Here is a 15,139-nt window from a genome sequence, read left to right on the forward strand (position 1 = left end):
TGAGCCAAAATCAAAAGTCAGACACTTAACTGACCCACCTAGGCACCCCTCAGTGTTTTTAATTTTAACTTTACTTATCAATGTTACTCCAAAAAAAAAAAAAAAAAATGTAGAGCCATGGTACCAAAATATCATTTTGAGATAGGGCATTGGACATTACATCCAGCAGTAATGTAAATGATCATTTGTAGTGAAGAAAATACAGGGAGTTGGGAGACCACGTAGGAGCTATTTCCAGTTTTATGAATGCCTGAATTAGTAATTATAAAGTGAAATAAAGCAAGGAACAGGATTTAAAAGATACTGTAAGGGTAGAATTGCCAAGACTTGGCTGAGGATTGTGGAAACTGGGTGAGAAAGTGTATGATACACTGGACAGCCTGCTGGAATAAAAACACACAGAGCATATGATGAGAGTACAAAAGAAGGAATGACAGAGTCTCTAGGAGCTCAGAGAAAACCATACAGAAGATGTTGTTTTAAACTGGGTTTTGAAAGGGTGCCTGGGTGGCTCAATCAGTGAAGCATCTGACTTTGGCTCAGGTCACGATCTCACGGTTCATAGGTTCCAAGCCCTGTGTCAGACTCTGGGCTGACAGCTCAGAGCCTGAAGCCTGCTTTGGATTCTGTGTCTCCCCCCACCCCTCCCCCACTCGTGCTCTTTCTCTCAAAAATAAATAAACATTAAAAACAAACAAACAAACAAACAAACTGGGTTTTGAAGAATGAGAGGAATTCACCAGGCTGAGAAGGGACAAATACATTCTTAGAAGACAGAATAAGCTCGTGTGGAAACATATACACATAAAACAGTTTTAGGTGTTTGGAGGGAAAGAAATTTAAAATCCTGAGCAAAAGGCATAAACTAGGGAATTGAGAAGAGGCCAAAATATGAGCAGAGACTGAATGTGAAGGTTCTGATATACCAGGCTAAGAAGTTTGGACTCTGTCTTATTGGAAATAGGAAACCACTAGACATTTTTAGGCAAAGAAATAACATAATAAGATTTTAAAGAAAAAAAATTGCTGCTGAGCTCAGCCTTTTGTTTGCTCATCCAGAAGCCATTGTGGCCTTTGAGGTATGGCAGAGACTGGCATTAAAAGGACAAGTCCTGGTGCTTTACAACATTCTGGATGAGAACAATGCAAGTCCACATTTTCTTTTCCCCAGTTCCAATTTCCAAAAGCTCTTAAACTCCATGCCTGACACACAAATTTTGCATATTTGATGGCTAAAATGATGTGAGGCTATATGTAGCCTTTATTAATCCTACTTAGAATGAATAATCCAGGGGCGCCTGGGTGGCTTGGTCGGTTAAACGTCCGACTTCGGCTCAGGTCATGATCTCACGGTCCGTGAGTTCGAGCCCCTCGTCGGGCTGTGTGCTGACAGCTCAGAGCCTGGAGCCTGTTTCAGATTCTGTGTCTCCCTCTCTCTCTGCCCCTCCCCTGTTCATGCTCTGTCTCTCTCTGTCTCAAAAATAAATAAACGTTAAAAAAAATTGAAAAAAAAAAAAAAAGAATGAGTAATCCAATATTTCTGCATAAATACTCATATATTTGATTACCACTTGCTTCCCCAGACATTTCTGGGGGTGTTAATACATGTCACGTGTTAAATATATATAATACATAGTATATACAATTTATGGTATATTTTTTTCTAATGTTAAACAAACAGGGGCTGGATGGCTCAGTTGGTAGAGCATGTGACTCTTGATTTCAGGGTTGTGAGTTTGAGCCCCACATTGGGCGGGGAGAGAGAGAGAGAGAGAGAGAGAGAAAGTCAAACAGACAAATAAAAATCAGAATTCTTAAGTGGATATATCTTTAAGGGTTTCTAGTAAAGGATTGTGGACCTGTCTGGCAACTCAACCTAGGAGGGCAAACAGCAAGTCAGTTTGGAGTGTGCTAAGGGTAACACGTCTATTCTATATGCCATGGAGATGACCTACAGATATTTGGAAATATTGGCCTAGTAGGGGAGTTGAAGCAACCCCACCTTGGTCTTAGGGATCCTCTGAGAAACACACCGAGTGTAGCTGCAGCTCTCAGTCAAATCACATCCTGACTCCTTGGGTAAGACTTCAACCACTGAAATCACTCTGAAGTTCCTCCCAAGAGCCTGCAGGGATTCTCTAGAATGTAGTTGGTTTAGGATCAGACTCTTTTTGGATATTCTCTCCGGGACCCAACTGGCTTTTAGCCCCAGGTTCTTATCAAGGAGCCATTGTTCCTTGAGCATCTCATAAACAGGTTGAATATTCCAGGACACTCACCATTCATCCCACTGATTGCCAAAAAATTGATTGAGATTTTCAGTTTAAACGGGAGAATAGAAGTCTATAGTTCTTCATTAAAAAATAAAAACCTCCACTTTAAGTATCTGAAAATGTTTTTAGGTTGGTATTGAGACCATGTGTATACCCCCATTTGTAATCTGTTCTGCTTAAAGATGGACAAAACCATCTGAATTTAATTTTAATCCAATTCATTCTTGAGACTAATATCTTCCTGCAATCCAGAGAAGGCCAAGAAATGCAAAGTGACCTCTAAGCTAGTATTGTGTCTTCTTTAGCTACACAAGAAGAATCTATGTACAATTTAAGCGAGACTGCCAGAAAGAGCTACAAACCATTATCATTCCCACCCAATCCTCTCTCTGTTTTTGGTTTAGGATTGGATTCTCTAATTTGGATGGGAACTATGTGGTGTATGGAAATGAATGACATAGATTTATCTGTTATCCTGCCCTATGGTTCCAAATTTCATAAAGTGAATTTTTAATATTTATTCATTTATTTTGAGAGAGTGTGTGCATGCATGTGAGTGGGGAAGGGGCAGAGAGGGAGAGAGTGAAAGAGAATCCTAAGCAGGCTCCACACTGTCCAATACAGGGCTCAATCTCAGGAACCATGAGATCATGACCTGAGCTGAGATAGAGAGTCGGACGCATAACCAACTGAGCCACCCAGGCGGCCCTAAAATGCATTTTAGAGGGAAGAGTCCCAGCCTGCTGACAGTCCTAAATAAAATTACAGAAGTGATAAAGTCTGTTTTCTTTGGGCAGCATTCACTTCAGAAAAGACACTTTTACTGGGCTGTGGTAATTGAGACACCCATTGTTTTATATGAAGCAAAAAATCACATTTTAAATTGAAAAATGAACTTTGAGGTGAAGTAGACACATTTATCATAAAGCTGTGTCACAGGCTCTCTCAATACCCACTCTGCCCAAATGGTACCCCTTGAAGGCAGTCAGATATGGAGGGAAAGGCAGTTAATTCAAGCTTCTCTAAGGCACTAAGACAAAATGAATAGCATATTAATCACATGCTGCATGTTTTCAATGATGCTGCTACAGGATCCACCTTTAGAAGATTGTATAATTAGGGGCGCCAGGGTGGTTCAGTTGGTTAAGCATCCAGTGGTTTTGGCTCAGGTCATGATCTCACAGTTTCCTGAATTCAAGCCCCACATGGGGCTCCATGCTGACAGTGCAGAGCATGCTTGGGATTCTATCTCTCCCCCTCTCTCTGCTCCTCTCCCACTTACTCCATCTCTGTGTCTCTCAAAATAAATAAACTTTAAAAAAATTTTAAAAAAAAGAAAGTTGTATAATTAGCCTTGCTTTTCCAGTGGAGCAGATCCATCCACACATTTTTGTCTGGATACCAGTAGTATATATTTGTTAGACAACTAGCAAGAGCTAGTTGAAAGCAGTGTGAAACCTCAGAGGGAAGTAGAGTCAATGGGACAATCTAAAAATAAATCGGGAGCCTGCTTGCACCAACTGAACTGACAGTCATCATTTAGCAGACTACAGCAGCCTCAGGATACTCCTCCCGTAGTTTCTTTATCCTTCTGTGGAGGAAAACACTGGAGAAGAGGACATTAGTAAATAGAAGGGCTGTAGAAACATTGGGAGTGCCAGATGTCACTATTATGGCCTGAAAAGGTGAACAGACTGTCTCCAGATATCAGCCTTATTTATTGTCAGGCAGTTACCTGTACCACTGAGAACAGCATCCCAGTACCTGGAGAGATGTGCCCATAGAGGTTTGGCAAGAGGCAGTGTGAGGAAACCCAGTGATTTCCTTTAATTGTTTTGACCTGAAAATAGAAGGTAATGTAATTTAATGGAAAAGATTTGTGTTTACTGAGAACTTTTTTTGCCAATAATTCTTTTCTTATGCTTTAATTCGAACAATTCCTTTGTAGAAGCATAATGGCAAAGGTCTGCTGTTTGCGATCAGATTAGATATGTAAATGAGATGGTAGTGCTTACTGCTGGTTTAGCATTTATTTGCAACAAAGGCCAAGAATAGATTTCAGAACTTGTTGGGACACAAATTTTTAAGAGAAGCAAAATTTGAAATATTTAGATGGTTCTCGCCCACAGTTGCCATGCTAATTTAAATAACCAAGCCTTGCTTTCTTAATTGCATGTTCCTGTAATAGAAATACAACACACACATTGGACTAAAAGGAACACAGCTTTCTGGAGGCCAGAAACAAAGGCTAGCTATTGCAAGGGCTCTTCTCCGGAAACCAAAAATTTTATTGTTGGACGAGGCCACTTCAGCCCTTGATAATGAGAGTGAAAAGGTAACATTCTCTTTATTTCATCTCAGAATATAATATCAAATAAGAGAGTGGAGTACTGTGGAAGAAATCAAGGTCAGCTTGAGGAGAGAAAAACCTGGAGAGAACTGTAGTCATAGGTCACGAATTCTAATTAAGGTTTTGGCCTTTAAAAAAAAGTTACACGCTGGTGGGGAGGTGGGAAAGAGTTGGGACATAGGGCAGCTCATGTTCTACAAAGGTTTTCTCACTTGAATTGGTTTAGCAAAAAGGCCCAATTCTTGAAATGTTTCTCCAGTCAAGGTAAAAGCCCAAGAAAAATAATCTTCCTATTTTATTATTATTATTCTTATGATACCAAACAAATTCATAAGGCAATCTGCATGCATAAAAGAGTAATCTACACTGCAGTGTCAGAACCTATAGTTAGTCCATCTTTAATAGACTATTAGTTACATTTGAGAAGGAAACAAGAAAGCCAAGAGACACATGACAATAGACCTACACTGCAGGCTCCTTCAGATGTTTAATTTTGCTATGTCCTTGTCCTCTAGTAGTTTCTTGCACATACTAGGCACTTACTTGTTAAATGAACACTGGTTGAATGAATGACAATCTTTAATATTTACCAAGTGTCCATTATATACTATTATCTCAATCCTCACAACTTAATGAATTAGCTTATTTTATTAGCATGCTCATTTGATAGGCTAGCTCAGTAAGGCTTAGAAAAGTTAAGTAACTTCTCTGAATTTTAAGAGAGGATGTCTGATCTAAGAGCTCATGTGGTTGACCACCACATGATTGCTATTTACAAATGATTATCTTTGATTTCTAAGGAAACAGTCTGTTATGAAAGAGAAAAACATGATTTTTAGAATCAGACATGCCTGAGTTGTAATCCTGGATTTATCAGTTACTAGCAGTGTAACCTTGGTCAAGTGACCTGGACTTTTGGAATCTCAGTTTATTTACCAGAAAAATGAAAAAAAATAAATAAATAACCCACCTTATAGAGTTATTGCAAGGATTTAAGTGAGATATCCATCACTGGAATGAACATTTTGTATGTTCAACAAATATTGAACAAATTTGTTGAATTTGTTCAACAAATTTTGGTTTTCACCCTCCACTCCTATTTCCTCTATACAACATTATAACCCATTGCATCTGAGATTTTTGCTAGGACAGTTTTCTAGCTAAATTCTACTAAAATAAATGAATGCTATGAGAAGAAATGAAGTAAGTTAGGCATTCTGCTTAGGTTTAGAAATACTACTTTCTGACTCTGAGTTTAGAACTGCTTACATATATATAAACAACCATCTCATTTTTATTCATTATCACAAAAGCTTTTCTAGTTAAAAGTCTTAATGTGTCTGTGGTTACTTTTGCTAGATTCCTATTGAATACGGTGAATATTTCACAGAGCTGGGCAGTTTTCCTTGGGGATAAGCAAATACAGAAAGAATGTTATTAGATTACCTTTATCAATTTGATTTGGATAAGTATATTAGCATCTAACTCAAGCTAGCAATAATGGGCCCTTTTCTCTTCTAGGTGGTTCAGCACGCCCTTGATAAGGCCAGCCAGGGGAGGACTTGCCTAGTGGTTGCTCACAGACTGTCCACAATACAGAATGCAGATTTGATAGTAGTTCTGCAAAATGGAAAAATAAAGGAACAGGGAACTCATCAAGAGCTCCTGAGAAATCGAGATATATATTTTAAATTAGTAAATGCACAGTCAGTGCAGTGATACTGTTAGAATTAGCATATATTTTGATCTTTGTGTAATGCAAAGAAAGAATACTTAGTAATTATTTGGCATGCTTTGATCTCTTTTATTACATATATCAATAACTAGAATCATGTTATTCAAGTACAGACATGTTCTGTGTACACACCATCTTCTCTTCAGATTTTTTAAAGGAAACAAAAATTTGCTAAACTCATGTAAGTGAGATAATGCCTGCAACCCTCCTTTATAAAAATGTTCTGTCACATTTGCTTATAAAACAGTTTTCTGCAAAATCAACCTATTTTCCTATCAACTTCTACTATAAAACTGGGAATATATTCCAAGAAGGAAAAAATTATCCAGTTAACTTAAACTGAAAAATTTTAGTAAAGAGAAAGATGTCATTGGGCCAGACATTGTAGAGAGAATGATTATAATTTGGAACTTTCAGCATTTTGCAGCACATATCAAAGTACTTTGAGTGAGTCCTGTTCTCCAAACCATAGGACTTTCTCTCATAATCTCTCTCTCAATGTTTCTCTTAATGAATATCCACTGTTTCCCAAAACTCCATTATATCCCTTTGTTAGGGGATAAGAAGGACTACAATGTAAAATTCCCAGCAGGATTAGGTAGTTATCTTCTAGTTTGCCAGTAAGTGAAATGCTTCACATGATCCATTCTGAAGATTTCATTATTCCAAGCTTTGAGTTTTGCAGAATAAATTATAGGCATACCAGTGTATGACCACTTATTAAAATAAAAGCTAGTTTTATTATGGGTGAAAAATTTAAAAGCCATTTTCTATTATTCAATCAACTAATTTGTTTAAATTTTATATGTACTTCATTTTATGTAATGTATGTATTATCTAAAAGTTAAGTGTAAATAACAGTATTGGTAAACTGAGTCACATTTTCTCTTTACTTAAATATGTAATTTCATCTAGTGATTTTATCTCTATTATTAATTGTATTTTCTTCCATTTATTGACACAGCCACCTTCTCTAAAGTACACAATGCCAATGATCAGAAGTATTATAAAAAAAAACTGAAACCATTTGTGTATTATGCCTCTTTGTTTTAAGTGGAAAATAAAAATAGGAGTGGGGGGTTGGGGACAGATGTATTGTTTAGAAGCATTAGCACTGAAAAGCCTTGTGGCTACTTTGCTATTATACATGGATATAGAACTCTTAGTGGTTTCTGTTTCCAGAGTAGAGTGGGCAGGAGGAAAAGGGCAGTACCCTATGGATATGCTTAAAAGCCTCAGAGCAGGAGAACCTCAGGCTCTAATTCCGTAATCCCTCCTAGATTAGCAAATATGGGCATACCTCATTTTATAGTGTTTTGCTTTATTGCACTTCAATATTGTATTTTTCTAAACTATGCTCCACGCCCAGCATGGGGCCTGAACCCACAACCCTGATATCAAGAATATGCTGTACTGGCTAAGCTAGCCAGGCACCCCTCGATACTGCATTTTTTACCAAATGAAGATCTGTGGCAACCCTGGCATTTAGTAAGTCTATCAGTGCTATTTTGTGAATAGCATTTACTCACTTCATGTCTCTGGGTCACATCTTTTTAATTCTCACAACATTCCAAACTTTCTCATTATTATTCTTGTATTTGTTATGGTAATCTGTGATCACTGATCTTTGATGTTGCCATTGCAATTGTTTCAGGTCACCACAAACTGCACCCATTAAGACGGTGAATTTATTTGATAAGTGTTGTGTGTGTGTTCTCACTGCTTCACCTACTAGCCATTCCCCCATCATTTTCCCTCTCCTCTGGCCTCCCTATTCCCTGAGACACAATATTGAAATTAGGCCAGTAACCCCACAATGGCCATAAATGTTCAAGTGAAAGGAAAAGTCACACGTGTCTTACTTTAAACCAAAAGCTAGAAAAAATTAAGCCTAGTGAAGAAGACATGTCGAAAGCTAACAGAGGCCAAAAGCTAGGCCTCTTGCACCACAAAGTCAAGTTAGGAATGTAAAGGAAAAGTTCTCGAAGGAAACTAAAAGTGCTACTCCAATGAACACACAAATGATAAGAGAGTAAAATAGCCTTTGGGAGGAAATTTTAGTGTCCTGGATAGAAGATCACACCAGCTACAACATTCCCTTAAACCAAAGCCTAATCCAGAGCAAGTTACTAACTCTCTTCAATTCTGTGAAGTCTGAGAGGTGAGGAAGCTGCAGAAGAAAGGTCTGAAGCTAGCAGAGATCGGTTCATGAGGTTTAAGGAAAGAAGCCATCTCCATAACATAAAAGTGCAAGGTGAAGCAGCAAGTGCTGATGTAGAAGCTGCAGCAAATTCTCCAGAAGATGTAGCCAAGTTCATTAATGACAATGTCTACTAAACAAAAGATTTTTCAATGTAGATGAAACAGCCTTATATTGAAAGAAGATGCCATCTAGGACTTTCATAGCTAGAGAGAAGTCAGTGTCTGGCTTCACAGACTGACTCTTATTAGAGCTAATGAAGCTAATTGGTGACTAAGTTTTAAGGTGAATGTTCATTTCGTATTCTGAAAATCCTAGGGCCCTTAAGAATTATGTTAAATCTACTCTGCCTGTGCTCTGTAAGTAGAACAGCAAAGCCTGGATGACAAGAACATCTATCTACAACATGGTTGTAGCCTTATGTGGGGTTCGATCCCACGACCCCTGGATCATGACCTGTGTCAAAATCAAGAGTTAGACGCTCAACCGATTGAGCCACCCAGGTGCCCCTGACTCCAATTTTGAAGAAAGTTCTACTATGGGTAAAATGCTACAGAAAAATCGTTCATAAAAGGAAGAATCCATCTATTCGGCAAAATTATCTTATTTTAAGAAATTGCCACAGCCACCCCTACTTCAACAACCACCCACCACCCTGATCAGTCAGCAGCCATCAACATCAAGGCATGAACCTCCACCAGCAAAAAGATTGTGCCTGCTGAGAGCTCAGATGATGGCTAGCATTTTTTAGGAATAAAGTATTTTTTTAATTAAGGTACATACATTTTTTGGAAATAATGCTATTACACATTTAATAGACGACAGTATAGTGTAAACATAACTTTTATATGTACTGTGAAGCCAGTATATATTTAAAAAATTCATTTGACTTACTTTATCATGATATTTGCTTTATTGCAGTAGTCTGGCACCAAACTCACAATATCTCCAAGGTATACCTATACCTATACCTGCAATGCCCACTTTCCCCTTGAACCTATCAACACCAATCTTATGGTCATACCTACAGATGTCAATAGAACACTTTCCTTTCTAATTAATAGTGCCGCCTAATTTTTATTTGCATTTTATTATGAAAGATTTTAAAGGATGCTCCTCAGGCAGCATTCTCTTAAACTCACTGCTCACCAGAACAAGCAACCATGCTGAGAACTGGTGTCTCAAACAGTTTATAAGGATCTGTGGGCTTATCATCTAATAAAGGCAGAAAGTAAGTAGAGACGAGCTGCTTTGGGACTGCCACAATTTAAAAGTTTAAAATTGAGTCTTAAAATAATTGAGATACTAATGAGGGTACCCATGGAATACAAACAATTTAACAAGGATAAGGTATGGCACAAATGTTAGTGAAAAGAAAAAAAAAAAAAAAAACGCCATTTACGTCTATTGTATAACCCAACCAATCTACTTTATATCCTACTATTTTAAAATAGGCTGTAGTGTGTTTCTATGTTAAGTCAACTTAGGTCATAACTACTAACCTGGTTTTTAGTCTGTGGTTTCATAATATACACAAAGTTCTTTGGGTATTACCTATTGTATGAAAATATTTCCCATTAGTGTCCACCTATGTATTCATTGTTTTAATTCTGAGCTCTTACTCTAAAACATTTGTGAGGTGGAATCATAGGTTAATTAGAAAGCTCACTCATAAGAACTAGTGAAGGGAGGAAGCTGGAAGAATTGGAAGTGAAAGAATAAAGGCCAAGAGGTGTTGGGAGACACAGTAGTTTTCAAGCCTTTATTAATTTTTCTACCATTAGTAAGAATTAGCAGAAACTTCAAAGTTCATTTAAAGCCAAAATTATATATATATATGTGTGTATATATATATATATATATACACACATATATGTGTATATATATATATATATATATATATATAGACATATATAGATAGATATATAAATCGTGGATCACCAAATGTCTCTATATAGTACAAGTAACACAATTTGCCTCCTTTTAGCAAAACCACACTGATAAAGTTTGTATTACTTTTCTACTGCTGCTGTAACAAACAAACTACCAGAAACTTAGTGGATTAAACAACATGGATTTACTACCTTACAGTTCTGGAGGTCAAAAGTTTAAAATCAGTTTCTATGGGCTCTGGGGACAAATCTGTCCCTTGTTCTTTTCCATCTTCTGGAAGCTTCCTATGTTCTTTGGCCTACATCTATCTGACCTCTGCCTTCCTTTGGCACATCTCTCTCTGCCTTTGACCTTCCTCTCTTCCCCTTATAAGCTCCCTTGTGATTACATTGGGCTCACATAGAAAATCCAGGATAATCTTCCCATCTCAAGATTCTTAGTCACATCTACAGTCTCTTGTGATAAGTAAGGCAGCATATTCACAGGTTACAGGAATGAGGACACGGACATCTTTGGGAGTCCATTACTCAGCCTACTACTTAAACTACCCATTTAAATATTTAAATACTATTTAAACATTTATTCCACGTAGAAGACAATTCTTTAGATTTGCATTAAGTAACACCCCAAAGAGAACCCTGAAAACATCCAGCCCAACATCATTATATGTTGATGAGAGAGCAAACACTCACATATCTTGCCTCCAAGCACTGTGCTTTGCCCATTGTAACAGTTACGTATCCTCATTGCTAGTCCAGGATTTGGGATATATTTGCCCTTCACTCTTTACTTTTGCTACTGGGATTCTGCTATTGCTGCTATTTCCTTTTATTCTAAGACTAGATTTATTAAATAGAAGTTTATACTAAGTTCTACTTTCTTAACCTTATTCTCTTTCCACTGAATAACTTTATGTGCCAGAAAGTAAAAACAGCATCCTTAATACTGCAAATATATGAGCTTTCACACACTTCTGACCCAGTGTACTTTGGATTTGCCTAAAACCATTTTAAACCACTGCTTCTAGTGAGCTGACGTTTTTTTTGAAATTTTCCATGTAGGTATGAGATAAGCACTTTATGTATATTATCTCATTAGTCCTCATATCAACATTATAATGACATTTATTATTAATATTATCTCTCTTTAAAACAAAGAAAACTAAAGCATAAAGAAATTCAGTAATTTGTTGAGACCTGAGCTCTAGGGTTCATACCCTTGTCTAACTCCAGTCTCCATCATCACCCCGAGGACCTCTGTCCACAATTTATTCAGGAAGATGACTAGCTGAATTGAGTTGCAGTCACTGCTCGCAGAAGTACATTGGGTCATTGTGAGGATCAAACCAAAGTTTTGGCAGCAGTTACCTAGTCTAGTAAAACTAGCCACACTCTAAAAATATTTTCTACATCCACACCACTGGAAGAACACTGAATTCAGCCCAAGGTAGGAGATCTGTTTTTCCTTTAGTGTTTACTCATATATACAAGTATGGTGGATTTGGATGCTTTTTCATGGGCAAAATTACAGAAATATTCCAAGCGAAAAAAAAATGTTTTTAAGAGACACACTTCTTGGACAAAAGCATAGTATCTTTGATTAAAATGTCTGTGGAAATATGCCAAAAAGCATCACCAATGTAACTGAGTTTGTTGGGCATATTTTATTAATGATTTGTACTTAATTATCAAGGTTCAGTTTAATCATACTAAAATGTTTTTAAACTGCTTGAGGATCTATTTTTTTAAGATTTTATTTATTCATTCATGTATGTAGGTAGGTATTTTTGAGAGAGAGAGAGAGCAGGGGAGGGGGACAGGGAGAGAAGATCTTGAGCAGGCTCCACGCCCAACACACAGTCCCACACGGGGCTCAATCTCAGGACAGATCATGACCTGAGCCAAAATCAAGTGGGACACTTAACCGACTGAGCCACCCAGTGTCTCAACTTGAGGTTCTACTTAAAGAAGTTTACTGAGATTTCAGAAAAGCAAAAGTTAGACAAGTAGGTGTGAAAAATTATAATGAATGCAATTATTGTTACATATTAGACTGAGGGAAAAATATGATCTAGTAAACTCATTTGTATTTTTGTAGATGTAAGTGACAGAATGATGGAATGCTATTCTTTACATGCCAAGTAAAATTTGTTATTGAATGGAGGTACTTTGTTTGATCATCAACTTTACCTACATCACAGTAATATAATACATGACTAAAATATTTTCTGCCCAGTTGAAAGTCAAGAAAAGATTCTGAGAAAAAGGTTGAAGTTGTTAAATTCCTAGCACATTCTGGACAACTGTGAAGCAGAAATGAAAACAGAGAGAAAGAAAAAGAAAAAAATATTGGAAAACACTCAAACAATAAAGAATGTAATATGCCCTTAGCAAACAGTTTAGGATGGAAGGAAAAAATATTCCACCATCATATCCTCAGAAAACCTCAAAAAGAGAGACAAATTTAAATTCCTAGTTCCATGGCCCGATTCAGGCAGAATTATATTTTTGCCCACATTAGTTTCTTAAATTCCTGTAGTCCCCAGTTTCCTAGAGCTAAGTGTCCTGAGGAGAAAAGGGTTAATGAGACATGGTAGCCAAAAAGAAAAAGCCTGACCCTCACAGATGGTTCGTACAGGACACCAAAGGAAGGCAGGAGCAAAAGTAAAGTCATCGAGAATAACAACAAGGTCATCAGGATTCCCAAGTATAGGGAAAGGAGAAAACCTCCAAAATAACAAAGAGAAGGTAAATGTCTTCCATTATAAAATGGAATGGGGTGCCTGGGTGGCTCTGTCAGTTGGTCGTCAGACTTCGGCTCAGGTCATGATCTCAAAGTCCCTGAGTTCGAGCCCCGCATCGGGCTCTGTGCTGACAGCTCAGAGCCTGGAGCCTGTTTCGGATTCTGTGTCTCCCTCGCTCTCTGCCCCTCCCCCGCTCTCTGTCTCTCCCTCTCTCAAAAATAAATAAAGATTAAAAAATAAAATAAAATAAAATAAAATAAAATAAAATAAAATAAAATAAAATAAAATAAAATGGAATGCTCCTGTTAGCAGCAGTAACAATAATATGATCAAGAATAAAAAGAAAGCTAGAACTACTAAAAAGAAGTTCACACTCATTGAGCACTCACCTATCAGGCACTGTGGTTGAGCCTCATAGGTGTTAACTTACTTACTGACATTAGGATACATTCTATTATTATTCAGATTTTACTGAATGAGGTAAGTGAGGCACAGAGTAATTAAAGAAACTTCCCAAGGTCAAACACCAATGAAACAACAGAAATCAATCTGTTTGATTCCATACCCCACACTCGGCTAACCTATTATCCTGCTAAGATGGAACTGGAACTGGAACTGGAAATGGTTAAGATACTTTTGAGCTGTTCACATAGGAAACAACTTGCTATTTGCCTCCTCCTAACACTACAAAAATACATAGGTACATGGTTCCTCGTTAACATTCTGATATGAAGCTGGGTTTTTTCTGCCCACCCACACTCAAAAGTTCTTGTACACAGCCCAGTTACAACTTGAAAGAGTTAGAAATACAGCTGCTCCAGCAATAGCACATTTTCCCCACAGCCCTTGAGTCTTCCCCTTCACACCACACACACACACAGTATATGGGAAGATTAGACCCTGGCTGGTATCTACACAGATTGTTTCTCATTGTTGAATCATCCCTGCTATCTTTATTTTCAGGGTGTTTATCATAACTCTTTTGTTCCATTTGCAACCCACTTACTGATGCATCATTCCTTTCTTTGGTTAAGATAAAAAAAGATCTTGACAGCTGTATCATGCAGAAACCAAGACAGATTTACAAATGTTGTAACTGAAAAAAGGAGTAACATATGTATTGGGTAATGTGCTGGCTAATGTGGAGTCATTAAAAGTCATTCAGGTATGCTTACTCCAGGCTCCCATTCATACAAATGACTTCCCAAATATTCTAAAATAAATACTGCTTCAAGTGATGAAATTGTTTTAAAACTGGAGTTTTTAAATTTAATTATAAACTGTAAAATTCTATATATATTTTCATATTTGCAGAAGACCTTGTGACATTAACCTAGAAAAAAGTTCAAACATTTGGAGCAACCAGTACTAAATTATACCACAAACCTAGCATATGCCAAACAAGCAAGAGAAATGCAAACATCACAAAATTTTGATCAGATACTTGTAAAATGTGTGGGACAACTCCCCCACAGTTTTTCTCATGTATTTCAAGTTGCTCCTCCAGTAAAATTGGAATCTTCACAGAAACTCCACATTCTGATAGCCAAGACTTAACCCTTCTCCTTTCTCCATGTTAATTTTTACCAAGATAGATGACAGAATAAAGATAAAAGAAAGACACTTTCTTTGATTTACTCAAGTGAAATTCTTCTAAATGTGTAACATGCTAGTCGAGCATACAAAGGACTCAAGAGTACACCTCTACCTCTAAATTTAAGGTCCATTTATAGTCATCAGAGAAGTGTTGAGATGAGCACTTTTTAAAGATAAGATCCATAGCCTGCATCAGAGTCTCAAAGGAGTTTGTTAACCAAAAAAACAACCAAAAAAAAAAAAAAAAAGTTGAAAAATACTGTTCTAGACAAAGAAAAAAAAGTCTCCAAAACCAATCACTTTATATACAGAATTTATGAATACTAGTTAAAAGCTTGAGCACGGATAG

At 37.2% G+C, this 15,139-nt stretch overlaps 1 protein-coding gene across 1 annotated transcript in view; it reads left to right on the forward strand.

The window, feature by feature from the left end:
* ABCB5 (ATP binding cassette subfamily B member 5) overlaps positions 1 to 7,117 on the forward strand; it is a 127,317-nt gene extending 120,200 nt beyond the window's left edge. The window contains exons 27-28 of the mRNA XM_042927597.1: positions 4,462 to 4,608; positions 6,145 to 7,117. Coding sequence (XP_042783531.1) covers positions 4,462 to 4,608; positions 6,145 to 6,342 — 345 coding nt within the window. The 3' untranslated portion in view covers positions 6,343 to 7,117. The remainder of the gene's footprint in view (positions 1 to 4,461; positions 4,609 to 6,144) is intronic.
* Positions 7,118 to 15,139: the final 8,022 nt, after the last annotated feature.

Source organism: Panthera leo, chromosome A2, assembly GCF_018350215.1.
Source record: "Panthera leo isolate Ple1 chromosome A2, P.leo_Ple1_pat1.1, whole genome shotgun sequence".
In the NCBI taxonomy this organism is placed as follows: Eukaryota; Metazoa; Chordata; class Mammalia; order Carnivora; family Felidae; genus Panthera; species Panthera leo.